The sequence below is a fragment of the Mytilus trossulus genome, chromosome 1 (genome assembly GCF_036588685.1).
Source record: "Mytilus trossulus isolate FHL-02 chromosome 1, PNRI_Mtr1.1.1.hap1, whole genome shotgun sequence".
Taxonomy (NCBI): domain Eukaryota; kingdom Metazoa; phylum Mollusca; class Bivalvia; order Mytilida; family Mytilidae; genus Mytilus; species Mytilus trossulus.
Window position 1 is genome coordinate 918,967 of NC_086373.1, and position 20,255 is coordinate 939,221.

Here is a 20,255-nt window from a genome sequence, read left to right on the forward strand (position 1 = left end):
CAAAAGACCAACATCACACAAAATTAACAATTATAGGTCACCGTCCGGCCTTTAATAATGAGCAAAGCCCATACCGCATATAGTCAGCTATAAAAGGCCCCTATGCCCTATGTTCTCTCTAAATATATATAAAATACTTGCAACTGGACAATACACAATTATCAGTTTAAAGATAATTTAAACAGTATATAGAAAACAGTAAAATCATTAAAACATGTACGTTCTCTAAATATGCATGAAATACTTGCAACTGGAAATGCGCTATCAACAGTCTAAAGTTAATTTATACAGAAAATGTAAAACTATTTCGCTCTAAATATCCATAGAGTACTTGCAACTGGACAATACGCTATCAACAGTCTAGAAAGTGAATTTGTACAGCACAAATTAAATTTGTAATTACGGTAACCATGCACTAATAACCGGCGTTGATCACATAACATTCATATTGATAAAAAGAATCTATAAAACCAATGCATGAAATATTTGGCACTGGACGTTATGTCTCTTGATCGTGTGTCTTTAGTGATGCTGGAAACCTAAAATTTATTAACAAAAACCGGATAAACAGTTTATCATTTGATGAGTTTTTGAAAAACACATAAATTCAGATGGAGAACTATTAACAAAAGTTTTAAAAAAAAATGCTGCTTATCTCCCCCCAGGCAATATTCGGATAAATTTAAAACGTATCATTGGAGTTTATTAGTACAAAATAATTTACAAAGTCACCGATTAAATCAACTCTCTAACTATGTGCAGGTTCGCTCTTAATGAGTTTGAAATACTTGCAACTGAACAATAACCATTAGAAAATTGTCGTCAACTTTAGCAGCGATTTTATTTAGGAGATACATGTATTAACGCTAAAAGACATGAGACGTTCTGGCGTTAAATATTGGACACGTTTTGGCGAATAACATTTATCGGACACGTTTGGGGAAATTTGTACATTTCGGACACGTTTAGGAAGAAAAGACACGTTTGGGGGATCGGACACGTTTGGGGGGAAGGACACGTTTGGGAGTGTTACATACATACTGCTTCATCTAAAACAATTTGTTCAATAATGGACAAAGTTGCTATGATAATATAGGAGTATGACCGCCAGGACACTGGACAGGACAGGAGTAATAGGTCAGATGTAAATGCTAGACACTATATTATAGTGCTATGGAGAGCTAAGCCTTATGTCAATTATCTTTCCAGCAAAATTTAACCATCCAAACCATCAGGTTTTTTTGGGGGGGGAGTTATATGGCTTTTTTCATTATTGAAACCTCCATTCCCGACACATCTAACATAATATACCTTCCATAGCTGGTGGGATATACTAAAATATATATGGCTTTTAATCAAATATCCCATTCCCAACACATCTTACAGAATACACCATTCATATCCATGAACTTATTGCACTAATCAAGGAAGGCTGTTACAACTTAACCGATTTCTTTTAAAATCAAACGTATTGAACTTCTTGTGAGCAATAAACAGAGACCGATTTCCACCAGTCAAAAGACTTTTCTCGGCTAAGATTGTTGAAAATGCTCAATTTCCTTCACAGGACAAAGACAAAGTAATTAATATAAGAAAAACTTCATAAATCTATCTTGGACTGTATTTCTGTATGTAACACTGTTTGTTGTCTTATATACTATGACAGCTTCTTTAATCCAAGTTCAATAACTCATTCTTAATTGATTTTTTTTTAGTAATATAAAACATGTTGAGGTTAGATTCATTTCCACAGAAGATAACTAGTCATTTCCCAGGAAAGCTTCTTTTGTTTTCCTAACATTAAATCTTTACCACTTGGAATTAAACAATATACTATGTCCCATTTTATACTATGATTGACACATGTGTTTATTACATGGTAAGGAAGAGCTCTGATTAGCTACAATGATTAAAGTTAAACATTTCTTCTTTTTAAGGGTGATAAAACTTTCATGTCTACTTTTAGAACATAGCTTTCATTATCTGCTGAGGTCTGACAAGTGACAAATTGGTCTATTTCAGTAATGCTGTACGTATTGATCGCTATTTTGGAACTTAACATTGAATCTATGGACAGGAACTACAGCTGTGATCATGGTGATCAGACTAAGACTTACTAAGGTCCTCAAAGATCATGGACAATACCAATCTAGAAATCAGACTAAGACTTACTAAGGTCCTCAAAGATCATGGACAATATCAATCTAGACATCAGACCAAGACTTACTAAGTTCCTCAAACTCAAAGATCATGGACGATATCAATCTAGAAATCAGACTAAGACTTACTAAGTTCCTCAAACTCAAAGATCATGGACGATATCAATCTAGAAATCAGACTAAGACTTACTTAGGTCCTCAAAGATCATGGACAATATCAATCTAGAAATCAGACTAAGACTTACTAAGGTCCTCAAAGATCATGGACAATATCAATCTAGAAATCAGACTAAGACTTACTAAGGTCCTCAAAGATCATGGACAATATCAATCTAGAAATCAGACCAAGACTTACTAAGGTCCTCAAAGATCATGGACAATATCAATCTAGAAATCAGACTAAGACTTACTAAGGTCCTCAAAGATCATGGACAATATCAATCTAGAAATCAGACTAAGACTTACTAAGGTCCTCAAAGATCATGGACAATATCAATCTAGAAATCAGACTAAGACTTACTAAGGTCCTCAAAGATCATGGACAATATCAATCTAGAAATCAGACTAAGACTTACTAAGTTCCTCAAACTCAAAGATCATGGACGATATCAATCTAGAAATCAGACTAAGACTTACTTAGGTCCTCAAAGATCATGGACAATATCAATCAAGACTTACTAAGGTCCTCAAAGATCATGGACAATATCAATCTAGAAATCAGACTAAGACTTACTAAGGTCCTCAAAGATCATGGACAATATCAATCTAGAAATCAGACCAAGACTTACTAAGGTCCTCAAAGATCATGGACAATATCAATCTAGAAATCAGACTAAGACTTACTAAGGTCCTCAAAGATCATGGACAATATCAATCTAGAAATCAGACTAAGACTTACTAAGGTCCTCAAAGATCATGGACAATATCAATCTAGAAATCAGACTAAGACTTACTAAGGTCCTCAAAGATCATGGACAATATCAATATAGAAATCAGACCAAGACTTACTAAGGTCCTCAAAGATCATGGACAATATCAATATAGAAATCAGACTAAGACTTACTAAGGTCCTCAAAGATCATGGATGATATCAATCTAGAAATCAGACCAAGACTTACTAAGGTCCTCAAAGATCATGGACAATATCAATATAGAAATCAGACTAAGACTTACTTAGGTCCTCAAAGATCATGGACAATATCAATCTAGAAATCAGACTAAGACTTACTAAGGTCCTCAAAGATCATGGACAATATCAATCTAGAAATCAGACCAAGACTTACTAAGGTCCTCAAAGATCATGGACAATATCAATCTAGAAATCAGACCAAGACTTACTAAGGTCCTCAAAGATCATGGACAATATCAATATAGAAATCAGACCAAGACTTACTAAGGTCCTCAAAGATCATGGACAATATCAATCTAGAAATCAGACTAAGACTTACTAAGTTCCTCAAACTCAAAGATCACATTTAATCCTTCTAGAGATTAATTTTCTAGTTTTCACAGGTCAACAATACACATGCTCCATTTTTATGTCACTAATTTGTAATTTTGTATGGGCATACATTTTGCAAGTTCTGTTGAAGTCAGTTTACACTGGAAATATAAAATTGATATGAAGGTGTCTCTCAGCCTTTTATTTGACCAGCAATAGATCTTCAACTTAACGCTTTCATCTTGTGACTGAGTCTTGAAACAAAATTCCATGACAATCTATTGACTGACATGAATTGAGCCTTGTTACTATTAGTATTAGATGAAAAGAAGCATAAGTATTTGTAAGAAACTAAACTAAAGTTTTAACCGGAATGTATATATACAATTTGCAAGAAAGACTCAATAACATTTTAACCGGAATGTTCATATATATGACATACATGTGTCACTATCTGCAACTGGAAGACAGACATCTATTCCCTTTAAGTTGATTAGATATGATATCAGTATGGATACATGTTCAGGTGCAAGTCATGTGCATTACTGCACTATATATCATGGAATAACATCCATATGATGTAATTATTATCTGATGGAGAAGATCTTTAATTTTATTATGAGATGAAATCAGATATAAATTAAACAGACTTTTTTTGTTTGTTTTTACAATGATTAATCATGTGAAGTAGAACCTGCTATGTTAACCTTGTTAAAGCAACATTTGGGATATCTCAAAAACTTGATTAAAGGTGTTTTCTTTGTGATAGTACTATTAGTAGTAACTTCCAACGATCTCAGCTTCCAACATGTTAGATTACTATTTATGTAAATCTTGAATTTTAACAAATTACAGGTCATGATACTTTCAGATCTATTTCCCACAAAATTTACAGAAAATTGAAAAAATTGGTTTGAAAAATTTAACTTATAAATTATTTACAAAGCTTGAACCTACTAGATTTGTACAAATTTCACTTAAAACTTGGCAAATTCAACTTCAAATCTAGAATTTTAAAACCTCAAACTCTCTCCCACCACAATTAAACAAAAATCCTGCCAAAATCAAAAACAAACCAAAATTTAACTTATCGATACAAACTGCAGCTAAATCACTCATTTTCAGAATAAAATCCAATTTCTAACTAAATATGTGAAATCACATCACAGATCACGTCAGGAAATAAGGAGAAGAAGAGAGTATCTTAAAACAATCTAATTGCAAAACAAAAACTATGATTGGAAATGGTGTAATTAAAGTCTCATCTTTAATTCATCTCAGATTCTTAGAAGTAATATACTATAGAGGGGTTAATTGAAAGGTTTGTAAACCATAATACAACACCTAGGTGTAATTTACTTTATAGCCCCTAGTCTGACAGAATGTTGGACAAGATGAGAGGGTTTTAACCAGTTAAATTAGCATCTCATTATATTACCTATCTACCTGTCTGTGTATTCCCCTCTCATTATATTACCTATCTACCTGTCTGTGTATCCCCTGAGAGTCTGCCAGCAAATGTAATACCTGCTGTCTACTTAAAACTAGAGTAAACACATTCACTTTAATATACAGCTAGAAAAACATCAAATTATAAATTATATTGCATTGATCAAAAGTGCTGTCTAGAAACAAAATAATTTACATTAACAGGTCTGAAATTTTTCTAAAGGGGGAGGGGGGGACACAAAATGTTCCTGGATTTCTCAGGTCTATGCCTACTTTGAGGAGACATCAGGTGTTGATATAGTCTGTTGTACTCAACAATAATTTTGGGTGATTATCTTAATACATTTTACACATCATTTCATTGATTTCTTATCCTATAAGTGAACTTACCTTTTGTATACAAACAATGATCCCTCTATTTCTGTTCTTTCCTGAAAATATACAAAGAAAAGATTGAAAAACAAGTCTTTCTAAATAGCAATATCATAATACAGTTCTGTAAAGAGGTCAGGGTATCAATGTTTTTTAAAATTTATATCACATCATTTAGAATTCTAGCATGTGATCATGAAATCCAAGAAATAAGAAACATTAAGAGGGGATCATACCGTCATCAATGTCAATAAATAACTATATGACATACATGTGGTTTGAATGTGAGGATAATATGCTCATAAGGCTGAAAATTCTAACTGGACATTTGGACATAGGCAAACATAATTTTATCTAAATGCAGATGATTGATTGCCATCAACATGGAAATGAACAGGACATATTTTTTATTAGTGACACTTCTCTCCAAATTGATCAGAATTTGATGATTTTTTATAATTAGTTGTTGTTAGGTTGCTGTATTTTTTTAACAGCAAAAGGACTCTCTAACTTTTAAGGGATGTTAGTGCAAGTGTACTAAGAGACATTATTGAACATCTGAACTTTCAGAATTTATAACTAATCATTTCAGACACTGTTATATTCCATGTGATTGTGTACTACACACACCCATATAGAACATAAAACATACATATCATGTATTCCTCATTAAGACATACAATATACTATTCAATTGTTTTGGGACTCTTATACATTATAATTTAAAATAAAAATCGTTGATTAATATGTCAAATAACCTATTTTAAGTCAATTCTCACATAAAAAATAAAAGTTTCAAAAAGTGTATCCCTTGATAATTTCTACAGCTATAAGACACACTGTTCTATCAGTGAGGCCACACTTAAAAATATTTTGGTTTGTGCAAACCCTACCCAAAGGTTGAGACAGTGGGTAGGTAGGTAGGCATTTTCTTTTTTTTTTTCAAAATAAGAAATTGAAGTATAAGTCTTCATGCCTATTTGATTAAAAAAAAACTTCTTCAAATCAGCACAATAAAAGAATTTGAGTAGGCAGCTTTTTTCTGGGTAGGTAGCGTTTGGGCAAACAAACCTATTATTTATTATGGCCTGACCTTGTATGACCTCGGTATAAATAGAAGAGATTATGGTGTGTACTTTACATCAGAGGTAATACAGATGTATTGTTCATCAGCTGTTTCATGGCTTATAACTAGATCTATATTGTATTCTATTAAAAAAAAAAACTGGCAAAAAATCAACTGCCATAAAAACTATAAAGCAATTCTCAAAACCACAAATTCATCATTGTTCAATGCCTTTGCCTAGAGTATGGATCTGACATTGAAATCATTCTTTGTCCTTAGACAGGGTTATGAGGCCTTGGTTATTGAGCGAAAGCTCACACCTCACTATAATTTCAAGATAGCTGCCCCTTAGAAAAGGCTGTAAGCAGATTGTTTTAGCTCATTGTTGACTACACTCTATCTATGCACTGGAGACTTGTGAACAGATGCAGGATATTAGAAAATAAAGATGTCTAACAATTATATACATGTCTTTGTCTTTAGATCTATGTATTGTAATTTATGGCATGATTAAGGCCTATCTCTCTCTTTATTAACCAATTAAAAAAGATTCTACACAATTATCTTCTTGTTTTTTAATATTCCTCCAAGGTTTATACCATTGAGACCTACTACAACAAAACACTACTAGTATTTGATAAATCATTTGTCATTTCTTGACTGTTTTCCTCATTACAGATTCTGACCTTTCATGACCTCTAATATTATATTTTGATCAGTGATATCCTTATAGACATTTCCTTTTCAATGCAAGTGTAATTAGTCATATTTTTTTCAGGAAAAGAATTATCATTTCCATTTTAACAACATGTTTTCCAATAGCTAAGCCTTAAAATATGACATAATTTTTGAGAAAATAATGTTTAAATGAACTAATGATGTTATATATGATGTATTGGAGAAGGAAGAATTTATCATTTTCAATCCAAGGCTAACTAATGGCATGATAAGATATAATACACAAGCAAGTTTAATTTGCTTGATAATCCATAGTATTTTCAAAGAGATACAACATGGACCGACTTGTATGCTTTTAAAAAAACATGTGCTAATGTACTATATAACCATTTATTTTAAGCATGTAATACATGTATAGCACATCAGACCTAAGAGACATAATATCTTTCAAATATATTTCAATTTTTGATGAAAGAAAATATTCTTATAAATAGTACATGCAGTATATAACAATGTATAATTTGAACAATTACGAATACTTGACTTATCACATACACATTCATTTTTTTGACATTTAATGTGTATGTGATAAGTCAAATATTCATAATTGTTCAAATTATGTGAAATGAATCAAAACTTTTAATGCTTATGAACCACAACCTACATAACTGTAAAAAATATGAGAAACAAGAATGTGTCCAAAGTACACAGATGCCCAACTCACACTAACCTTTTCCACATTCCATGGACCATAATTGGGTAATAATCTAATTTGGCATTAAAATTAGAAAGATTATACTATAGTTAACATATGTACTAAGTTTCAAGTTGATTGGACTTCAAGTTTATCAAAAACTACCTTGACCAAAAACTTTAACCTGAAATTCAAACTTTCATTTTCTCTGTTTAGTGGACCATGAAATTGGGGTCAAAAGTCTAATTTGGCTTTAAAATTAGAAAGATCATATCATAAGCAACAAGTGTACTAAGTTTCAAGTTGATTGAACTTCAGCTTCATCAAAAACTACCTTGACCAAAAACTTTAACCTGAAACTCCCACTTTCATTTTCTATGTTCAGTGGACAGTGAAATTGGGGTCAAAAGTCTAATTTGGCTTTAAAATTAGAAAGATCATATCATAAGCAACAAGTGTACTAAGTTTCAAGTTGATTGAACTTCAGCTTCATCAAAAACTACCTGGACCAAAAACTTTAACCTGAACGGACGCACAAACAGTTGAACGAAACGGACGGACGAACGGAGCCACAGACCAGAAAACATAATGCCCCTCTACTTTCGTATGTGGGGCACTAAAAAAATAAATTTGTATTGCTGAATAATCACATTTCTATTATCTTTAAAGAATAAGTCTTTCAAAAGGCTCCAATAATGTGTATGTCAACCAAGGGAAATAATTTGTCAATGTGTGTGTATCATTACCACAAAAACAAAAGTTTCCAAAAAAGGGCTTTAAAACAATGTTAAACATAGAAGTTTTACATCCATAATGGACCATGTACCATCATGTATTTTAATCAGCTTGGCTAGATTAGAACTAAATTGTTTTAAAATTTAATCTACATATCATTGATCAAAGAGTAATTCAAGTAAAATTTAGCCCTTGATTTCAATTTTCATTATAGAAAACAAGAAAATTCTCTAATTTTAGGAGCCTAAAGTGTGTGCATCCTTAAAAACATATATAACATCATGTTACATGATGTTTGTCACAACAATGGTAGCAACATGTATGATTGGTGTTGTTCCTTTTATAGAGATACATATTTCCAATGATGTTTATAGTATTTTTTAGAAAAATTTATCTAACTATTTCCTGCTTAAAATGATAATTTAGTGTATATATATTCCTCCTCTTTAGATTTAATAATAAAAACCCTGTTTGTTAAATCCAGAGGTTTAACTAACAGGGTCATTTTACATAGAAGTAAATGATTGCATACATTGGACAAAGGGAGAGAACTCTATATAAGAAGTAAGAGATGTAGCAGAGTTATCTTTCTTGCTGTACACATTTTGATTGACTTTAGATTTCATTACTTTGGATTTCCCTTTCTAATACCTTCCCAAAAAGATAATATCAAGCATAAAATTCTACTAGCTGATTTGACTGATTATGTTTTCTTGTTTACATTTTTATCATAATATAAGCACAGAGATTTGCACATTTCTAGATCAAAAATCTATTCTAGCAGAATTAATTATAGTTACATAAGTATATTTGCTGATGTTTTTTTAATAAAGGAGATTGAATTGTCTCCCTTTGTACTCTTAAAAATTGTGATAAGCAATGATGAAAATGCAATTTAAGGACATAATACCATCTTAATATCCAAATTAATACTTTAAATCATTTTAAAATAAACCAATCTATGGTTTCATTATAAAATTGCTGTCTTTTATCAAGTATTTTGTCCCATTTTACAATCTAAAGTGAAAATATAGAGTCAGGACTATAACATACACACGTAGTTGTCTCCCTTCTAACAGGAGAACAAATCTAAATGTGTGTATTATCTATTAACCATTGGAACCTTAACTTGGATAAATACATTCACCTATTGGTCAAGATGGAGGAACATATGCTCAATTATTAAAAAATCTTTTTGTTACATGGCATGTTCTCAAATTACGCAATTATACCTGTTCAATTAGATATGCTGAATTATGCAATAAATTAATAATCTCCTAAACAAGTTTCATGACATACCTATTAAATCAATTAAATATGCAACATATGTTCAGTCATTATATAACAAATATTTTAGAGGAGTATTTAAAAAATCACTATGAAACTACATTTATCTTTTTGCATTTAACTAGTCCTGTATGTTTATTTAATTCGTATTTATATAAACAAATTGTCTTTCCTAAATTGAGGTAAATTTTATGGCCTTCCAAATAATATTTGGATCCCTAACATCACAGAAGAGACATTAATTGTTGGATATGGTGAAGTAATTTTTGCACCCTTTGTTTGCAGTATACCATCGATCTTTTCCTCAAGTTTAATATTATTTTCGGTTTGGTAATAAATTCATAATACAGATACATTTTGTTACATTCATATTGTGATCCGTTTATTTAGAAAAGGCCAATTTCAGTCAGCAAGGGTTAAGAACATCAGTTGTACGACCTGTTAGTCAAATTTGTGTTGTAACTTTTGTTAAAATATACTTTTTCACTTTTTTGGTCTTTGGGAAAATGTTATTTGTGCTGTATTTAGACCCCTCTACCAAGAAATTTGTTTTACATCCTCATATATAAATAAAAAAAAGTACTATCATAGGTTTTAAAGTTGTTTTCAGTTTAGACTTGAATATATGTATATGGTACAAAATCACCAAAAATTTATAAGAAAATGAAATAATGTTAAATATTACTGATAACAGGTGCAAATGTACCCTACATCAGTATGATTGTGATGTAAAATGAATCAATTCAATCTATTCTGATTATAAAACTATAACAATCTTGAAATTTATACAATACAATAGTTTTACCCGAACATCATAGAGACAGTAGTCATATTCTAAAATGTTAACACATGACATAGGTTATATAGCTATTTTAAATACAACAGACCACAAAGATCTGCTTCAAATAAACATAGTAATGTGCAATATGAACTGGTACAATACTAAAATTTCAAAGGTGACAACAGTTAATTAAGAAATAATTCATGGGGGCTTGAATATATCGTGATTTTACCACGGGTTGGCCCTTTATGACAAATATTTTACCCCTGAGCGATAGCGAGGGGTAAAATATCGGCATAAAGGGACAACCCATGGTAAAATCTAGATATATTCAAGCCCCCATGAATTATTTCGATTCTGATAGGACACATACAGCAATTCTTTTGGATCGAAGCGCTCTAGTTGTAGGCAAATATTTGCCGTTCCCATAAATAAACGCACTAATAAACTAGCGTAAAAGAACGGAGCAAACTGCATTAGTGACATGCTTAAACTATTTAAAATAATGTATTTAGACAGTTTTGGATGAATTTGAATGATAATTTATTTATATGTCTTATATGATGTACAATAAAGGGCTTTTGCCACAATTTAGCATCATTTGTGTATGTTTCCGTGTGATGATTGTCGGATTCACAAGCGTGTATTTTCCCATAAAATGCTTACATTCTAACGTCATTGTTCTATGACGACGGGTATCTCAATCATAAAAAAGCATATGACGTGGGAGTACAATCGGAACAGCACTGGCAATATATTCATATTTTACCATGGGTGTGTACTCAAAGCGTTTGAAGGACGTCATGTTAGAATATGTTACAATAACAATATCATGGAAATACATTGGCAATAGATCTATAGATCTACATGTAAGCTGATTTAATATTTCAAATTTGACAACGATAGAATACTTGTAATTAAAACAGAGGCTGCATATTTTAACATCCAAAATAGATAGCAGTTTGATAATGAATAAAAAATAATTAAAGAACCTTTGTGAGCACGCTCACATACCCCACATCTTCATATTGTCACTGGAGAAACAAAATCTCACTACGCAAGTGAACAACTCACACTTCAAAGTCTCAATCTCCTGATTTTGATTCAAAGGAGCTGCGATGACAAACTACTGTTCAGTATTTTTGGGGAATTTAAATTCCAAGCGAGAGGAGTCAACAGTATAGTGAGGCAAATAAGTTCAAAGGTGCGTAACTCCAAGAAAAAAAATTGAATCACAATTTCCCGTCGATATGCACAACAATATAGTATGTCCTTATTATCTGCAAAGGTTTCGTGAAATTCTGTTGTGTGGTATGAGAGGAGTTGCGATGACAAGCTGTTGCAGTAGTACATTAAAGTAAATAAGTTTAAAGGGGCGCAACTCCTGGAAAAAAAATTGAATAGTACTTTCCTGTTGATATGCACAACTACATAGTAAGTCCTTATTATCTGAAAAGGTTTCGTGAAATTCTGTTGTGTGGTTTGAGAGGAGTTGTGATGACAAGAAACAGGACTTACGGACGGACTGACAGACAGACGGACGGGTCAAAAACATTATACCCTCCGAAACCCGTTGCGTGGGGTATAATAACAAATTTTAACTAAGGTTAAATAATTGAATGTGACTGCATAGTTGTACATCTTTCTCAAATGAATAGAACCCTATTATTTTAACTGGTAAAATCAAAAAATTCCTTAAAACTGTAAGAGTTCAGTATGGAAGTCTGAGATACTGGGTACAAATGATGGTAGGGAAAATAAGGAGTTTGACACTCACAAACTTGTTTTACAAACTTTGAACAAATGATAATTTTAAAAATGATCAAACACAAGGGTCTGTTACTAGTTATTAATCAGGTTTTCTATCCATACCAACCCCGAAAGAGAGCAAGTCTTTAAGTAATAATTATCACTTACTTAAACTCATAATGGTTGTCAGCCATTATACCATTTGAAAACAATTAGAAGATATGATTAAAATTCACTTTCTCAATGTCCAGCTTGAATGATGCCATTTGAATATTATAAAACGTTATATGGTCAGAAAAATGAGAAATCATTATGCTTAAAAATGTCAATTCCTGTCAAACGTCGTAAGGTCAACAGTACACTGCTACAATGGGTTACAAAACCAAACACAGAAGCTGACAATGACTTGAGTCTTTATTGTTGGTCCTACATGTTCTGCAACATTATCTGTTAGTGCTTAGAAATCTTCACATAGGCAGTCTGGTATAACCCATCATGGAAAAAAATACTTCTCCTTGGGTTTTAACTTTTATACACAGATACATTTGTAATATGAGGATTATAAGAATTTACAAAGAAGAAAAAATTACTCTTCTTCTATTTCCAGATATATTAACTATTATCGGGTTGTTGACTCGTTGACACATTTCCCATTTCCATTCTCAATTTTATTTTGATAACATTAACAAACAATCATGATGAGGACACCATTACAAGAGAAAACATCAATAGCATAATAAGAAAAACACATAACTAATCAATCAAAACAAACCGCGCGCTGTGAGAAGGTTACTGAGAATTGTCGAAAATTATGCGCTTACCACAGCCCTATCCAAAAATCCTGGGGAGAACACCAACACGGATATAAGAACGGTTTTGCGCTGAAAATGGTAAATGTGATCTGTATTTATAATGTACATATTACATCTGGCCCTATTGAAGCAGAGGAGGTTGGGCCAGGATTCACTACGTTCCCCCCACATTATTTGGTTATTAATTACTACTTTAAATGCTCACCAGACTTTACCTTCCCCCCACATTATTTGGTTATTATTTACTACATTAAATGCTCATCAGACTTTATCATGTTTATGTTTATGTTTGTAGGTTTTTTTCCTCTGCAGAATCAAAATAAAAGTGTCTGTGCCTTAACAAAAACAAGTTAACTGTCATCTCAAATAGAGATCAATAGTCAACACATACATCTATGAGGGTAGTAATGGGGTACATGAACCTTTATGACAAATAACGGATAAAAACTGCACAATAAAGTAAACAGTAATTTTTGGTGCATGAGGATAAAATGTAATTTCTTTTTAATAGATGATAACAAAAAATTGATTTATTTCAACGTATCACATTATTTTTTTTCCAAAAATCATGCATGCAATAACTAATTGAGACCTGTGGCTCTGACAACATGATAAGAATACAGAATAATCATGGAAATGAATCACAGTAACGTTTATAACAATTTGACGCAAACAAATTACAATAGCCGAAAAATACCTGTTTTAAGCCTGATGGTTAGGGGCATTACTGCCCTCGGGCTCATGTATACAATGTAATTATATTGTTCAGTCTTCACTTCAGATATAATTTCTAACACTATGAATTTTGTAAATTGTAGTGTTTTTACTTCAGTCAGGGGTACTACTTGTACAAGTGTATTTTATTTACTTGAAGAAGTGAAAAAAAATATACACATATAAGTAAATAAATAATGTTTGAATAATCTCCCCTTAATTTTCTGAAAAATTTACTTGTATAAGTAAATTTTTCTTACAATCCAACAAAAATCCTCAAGTTTTGAGATGTAAAATCATGCCTTTAATGATTTTTCCCAGGTTTGCTCAATTTTTTCCATTAAAGTTCAATGTTTCATCTCATTAATTCATCAAAGAAACTGATTGAGCAAAGATCTTGTATATTTGTGCAAGGCCTTCAAAAATTGCTCCTTTGGGGCTTGTAAATGAGCAGTGTTAAGAAGATAACAGACAAATGGGACTTTCATTGTCCATGAAATTACAATTAAATGATTAGTAAAGACATCTGCAAAGGGTACACAATTTAAAATTCTATTAGAGCAAAGAAATATTCAGAATTCAAGAAAAGAAGAAAGGTTGATTTTTTTACCTGTACAAGTAAAAAAATCTGAATGCCGAAGGGACATAACTCAGCCAATTTTTTTTTTACCTATACAAGTAAATAAAATTCACTTGTATAAGGCAGATTTTACAGTATTGTGTTCTGTCTCCTACTTTCATGTTGCTAACGTGACGGAGACAAAAATAAGTAACGTTAGCGACATTTGGACATGTAACATGAGCAACAACATCTTTAAAAGTTCAAATGTATGCACACAGTGATGTTTAATATATGCCTGGAGTAATAAAATTGTACAGTCTGGTTTAGAATTTCTAAATATACAGAATGTCATTTGCAGGTGTACTTTATATCAAATGAATACACATGAAACCAATTCGTAATAGTAACATTAGCAACATCTACTATCATGACATTACGTTTTGTTGCGAACGTCTTTTTGATGGACGGAATACATTTAAGGTCCTCTTGTAACGATATTACATACAAGTAACCTTCTTTGCTACCCCATCATGTGAAGGAACTGACTCCGAATCTAATTCTGCAAAGGGCGATATCGTAACTCCTATACAGGAGAGTTACAGATCTAAATATATGTTGCTCACGTGACACTGATTTGGACGGAAACCTCAAGTAGTAACGTTCGCAAAAAATAAAACAGCCAATGATATTGATTCCTCAAGTCCTTTGACCCCCTTACGTCATCCAAATTTAATATGATTGCTATTTTCAATTATTTATAAAACCCGGGATAAAAATAACTACAATTGCCTGTCTGAGAACCAACAAGAAAATTGCGATCGTGACATACCACAATGGACGGAAAAGACGTGACGTTAGCAACAATATTATTAAATTACCTTTTTTAGCCTTTACCAATAAAAATCTGCCTTAAAGTTATGATTAAAACACAAAAGAAGACTTTTTATTAAAATATAAGTCCATGTGATAAGGCTCAACTTATAAATAATACTTCAAAATTCCACTCCAAATAAGCTGGATGTCAGTAAAGTAGGTCATGATGTCTATTCCATGTCCAATATTTTGAAATTGAAAACCCTCTAATTCTAACAAAAAACACAAGCACAGAGTAATTTTTATTTTTATTTACTCAGAAAGACACATTTTATTCAATAACATAATGCATTACTCCATTACACAGTCTGTTTCACAGTTTCAGCAATTGCTTTTTTGATGGATACAAAAAAAACAATAATTCCTTCTTATTGTAAAATCTGCCATAAGTATCCTACAAATTTACTTATATATGTGTATATTTTTTTTTACTTCTTCAAGTAAATAAAACACTTGTATAAGTAGTACCCCTGACTGTACTTATTGAATAAAAGTCACACAAATAAACTAATATCAGAAGTTCAAATAATCTATAAAGACATCGTGGGTGACCGTTTCTCACAATGTCATAAAGCGATTGCAAAGAAAAACTTCTTTATTCTTTAGTTAAAAATAGCAGATTTATCATAATAATATGACAAGCAGTAAAAGTAGAGGGTGTTTTTACAGAAACATGCTAATTAATCAGTGAAATGATTAACACAAACCCATTCACTTGACTTCGAACTAAAGGAATATAAGGCAACTTGTGACGCAGTGTCAACTATGTCCGTTATATACGGATCTCTTTGCTGCAAAGCAGCCAAATTCATTCGACCTTCCGCCATTTCCGCTGATCGATGAAGCCTCGCATTGAATATTTACTCCGTTACTTTTATTATAAATAGCATTGCTTTAAAATACAAACAAATAACAACATGCAAATAAGTGTAGCTCTTTACAGATGTTATATTTTAATCAATGATTTTCCAATATTCAATTAATTTTTGGTGACACACTTACTCAAATTGAAAACAGGTGCCCGAAATTTGATCAAGCGGCACACTTACGTTTCACGGTACAGCGAACACAAGTGTACCTTTACTTCAGTGTCGTATGTCGATGGATTACCGCAACATATATTTACCGTGAAAAGAAGTGAAAAATAGTTTTTTCCCGCAATTTACAAATGGAAAGATGAAAAATATACCAATAATATGGAAGAAAACCCCGGATGATGATGATACAAGAAAAAAGACAAAAATGGACGAATTTGATGATTTGTAGCAAAAATTATTTTAGGATTTTTCTCAGTTTTAAGATCCAAAAATGGACAATAAAGGTCGAGGTAAGAACATAATATTCCGTGTGGAAACCTTTATTATAAAATCTGTGTAAGCATTCATAAATTATTGATGTTTTATCAATGGATGAGTGATAAACATGGCACCCTCCTGTTGGTTACTGATGCTGAAGTAAAGGATGGAAATATAATGTTTGCATTTATTTTCTACAACCAAAGAGGGTTAAAGATAAACTATAAAACAGCTCTCCTCAATCAGAGAAAATAGTTTGCTGCAAAAAAAATATGCTTTTTATTATGGATTTAAAAAAATATTAAGGACAAAATTAGCTGTAAATTTAGGGATAGATAAAATTTATTTTATAACATTTTTTCCAGAATATTTATCAATTCATACAAATTTGCATTAAAAAAAAATAATAATAATATAACATGTAGCTTTCAAAGCCAATGAGTAGACATCAATAAATTGATTATGTAAAAATGTAGATTACATGTACAAATGTACATTGTAATAATGTAGGGAAATTCCCAGTTATTACAAATTTAGTGATCATGTTTCATGAGTTAGAAGTGTTCTATTATACAATGAAAAAGTGACCAGTTCCTCATTTCATAATGCTTTTTGAAATAGAATGTTATCAGAAGTGTGTATTGCCTAGTTTAAATAAGAAGACATTATTTTCATATTTGATTTGATTTAGGAGTGCAAAACAAAAATATTTCATTCTGATGTATATGAAATGTTTATTATTATTTCAAAGTTTGGTTAAAAATTAATTCCATTTTCCTATTAAAAGTAATAGTAAAATATACATTTTCTAATTTTAAAATCTACCTAACCAAAAAGGCATATTATAATACAAGAAGATGTGGTATGATTGACATTGAGACAAATCTCCACAAGAGACCAAAATGACACATACATTAAAAACTATAGGTCACCGTATGGCCTTCAATAATGACCAAAGCCCATGTACATATATATTACCAAGGATTTGTATAGTAAGAAGGATTGCAATCTTGTGGACTTTGGCATAGACTGTTTTATGCAGTGCAAGATTACGATACAAATCCTAATGGTATTACTCATTAGAATTGAAATAATAAGGAATAATACAGTTTGACTGTAAACTACATTGCACTTGTACTGATGTAGCAGGGACAGAACCTGGCATTTGTATAAAGTGGGGTTCAGACCACATGTACTGATGTAGCAGGGACCTGGCATTTGTATAATGTGGGGTTCAGACCACATGTACTGATGTAGCAGGGACAGAACCTGGCATTTGTATAATGTGGGGTTCAGACTTTATGTACTGATGTAGCAGGAACCTGGCATTTGTATAATGTGGGGTTCAGACTGTATGTACTGATGTAGCAGGAACCTGGCATTTGTATAATGTGGGGTTCAGACTTTATGTCCCCATTTGATCGTCAAGAAAAAGGGGGGTTCTAACCCATTTAAAGGATTATTAATATCTATCCTGGACCTTAAAATATTATTTTATATCAAACTTGGACCTATAAAAATGTTAGTAAAATAGAAATATTGCTCTTCTGTCCAATCTCCTTGCACAAAGATAAAGGGTGTATAAATTGATTTTTTTTTTTAAACAAAGGATTTCGCTATTTTTTTTTCTATAAATAAACTTTATCACATATACATGTACTAATTGGAAAATAGAATAAAATTTGGGTCACCGTTCATTTGAGCTCACAATCTGCCATCTTAAGAAGCATGCATTTTTGTTTTAGGTACTTTTTACTGTTGAACTATACATTGGTATATAATAGGAGAAAAATAGATACATTGTAATATGGAAATAAAAAAAAAAAATAATTACAAAAATTGCCTCAATTTTACAATTGTCTAGTTTAGTTCAGCTTGTTTGAAAATAATGGGGGAAAATTTAGGTCAACAATGAGTTTAAAAAGATACATGTATCAGAAATGTCATTTTTGCACCAAAGGGAGATAACTTGAGCTTTTTCAATGATATATACAATATTACATGTTTAAACTCATCATGGCTCATCACAATTTATTAAAGTAAACAATTATATAGGTCAAAGTACGGTCTTCAACACTGAGATTTGGCCCTTATCGAACAGCAAGCTATGAAGGGCCCCAAAAACTAGTGAAAATTTAAACCACTGCAAACATAAAAGCCAAGGTTTAATCTATATCATGTATAATAAAGATACGAGAAAGCCTGATTTCATTTTGACAGTTTTTTTATTTTGATGAAATAACAATTGAAAAGCAAGCTTGTTTCTCTCATTAATACATGTTTGTAGGATGTTTTGAGAATTAAAGAAAAAAATATGATGATTATATAAACATAAAATGAGTTTGACTGTATTTACAGGAAATGATCTGTATTAATAATTAGGATTATTATGATAAGATATAAGTTAAAAGTTTTGATTATTTGATGAAGAGAGGAGGAATGTGTATGATGTAAGAAGTATGGAGGGATTGTCAGCTAGAGATAAACACTTAATTAGAACCATACTACACCTATATTTACTTAACAGTGGGCATCTCTGGTCTATCATCTCAATATCAGACACACATGCTATTTAATGTTCATATATACAAATATAAAGTCTGTGAGCAGGGGGGAAGATGTTTACTCTGAGCAGAGTCGGGTGGATTCGTCTACTCTGTGAGCAGGGGGGAAGATGTTTACTCTGAGCAGAGTCGGGTGGATTCGTCTACTCTGTTAGCAAGGTGGATGTCCACTATTTACATTCAGTGGCTGCAAAAAAGTAATCTTGTGACCATGGTGACAGGGTGATGGATCACAATTGAGAAATAATCTGTTCTCTTGTTCTCAGTCAGACATTATAAACTCCTTGATAGTACCAATTTTATTTTTTACACAAGGGGTCGATTAAGGTGTCAGACTACCAATTACTCCCTCCAATTTAGAACGTATGTAAAAGTAGTCCTACTTTGACACAAAATAGTGCTTTTGATGTCATTGTTTACTTCAACTAACCAAAACATTTGCAGAAATGAAACTTTTGGTGAAAGGGAAATATATTTAGACCATTTTGAGCCAAAATTCACTTGCCTATTAGTTTGCATTAAAAATTCACGATAAATGCACTACATATATAGTACACTAATTTAAGATTTCCAGAAAACCGGGAGTTATTTTGGTAGTACCTGTCTTTTCAAGTTCAGAAATTTGTTACAAGACTTTAAACATTTGTTGAAAATTGGCATGTAGAAAGGTGATACACGTACAATTCAGGATAAAATTACCTGGTTTCCTTGAAGTTAAACTTAAGGTAAAATATTTACAAAGCTGTGAAAATTGCAAAATTTGGTTGAACAGATAGGGATTTTTAATTGGTATTCTGACACCTTAAGGAAAGTTTGAGTTCTGCAAAATTATTCACCTTTATTTCTTAGCAAGAGTACATGTACTTCAAGTGCAACTGAACTGCATGTATATTTGTTTCTGACAAGTAAAGAATTGTGCAAATAGGGTATGACCAATTTCAGCTTTCACCAATTAAAAAAAAATCAATGTTTAGGAAAAAAATCAATGACAGTTTCATGTGGTAATTTGTAATTATACCAATAT

The 20,255-nt window shown here is 31.7% G+C and overlaps 2 protein-coding genes across 16 annotated transcripts in view; one reads left to right on the forward strand and one right to left on the reverse strand.

Annotated features, from left to right (window-relative positions):
• LOC134712050 (mRNA-decapping enzyme 1B-like) overlaps positions 1 to 16,211 on the reverse strand; it is a 66,346-nt gene extending 50,135 nt beyond the window's left edge. Inside the window, exons 1-2 of the mRNA XM_063573190.1 lie at positions 16,080 to 16,211; positions 5,440 to 5,480 (exon numbers count right to left, since the gene is read on the reverse strand). Coding sequence (XP_063429260.1) covers positions 5,440 to 5,480; positions 16,080 to 16,199 — 161 coding nt within the window. The 5' untranslated portion in view covers positions 16,200 to 16,211. The remainder of the gene's footprint in view (positions 1 to 5,439; positions 5,481 to 16,079) is intronic.
• LOC134711978 (muscle calcium channel subunit alpha-1-like) overlaps positions 1 to 20,255 on the forward strand; it is a 140,248-nt gene that overhangs the window by 13,788 nt on the left and 106,205 nt on the right. For 10 of the 15 annotated variants that reach the window (XM_063573046.1, XM_063573114.1, XM_063573122.1 and 7 more), the window contains exon 1: positions 16,363 to 16,699. The exons of 1 other annotated variant lie outside the window; for it this stretch is intronic. In XM_063573046.1, coding sequence (XP_063429116.1) covers positions 16,681 to 16,699 — 19 coding nt within the window. In that variant the 5' untranslated portion in view covers positions 16,363 to 16,680. Of the gene's footprint in view, positions 1 to 16,297; positions 16,700 to 20,255 lie in introns of those variants that run through there. 4 more of the 15 variants (XM_063573141.1, XM_063573149.1, XM_063573167.1 and 1 more) reach the window with 3 other exon arrangements.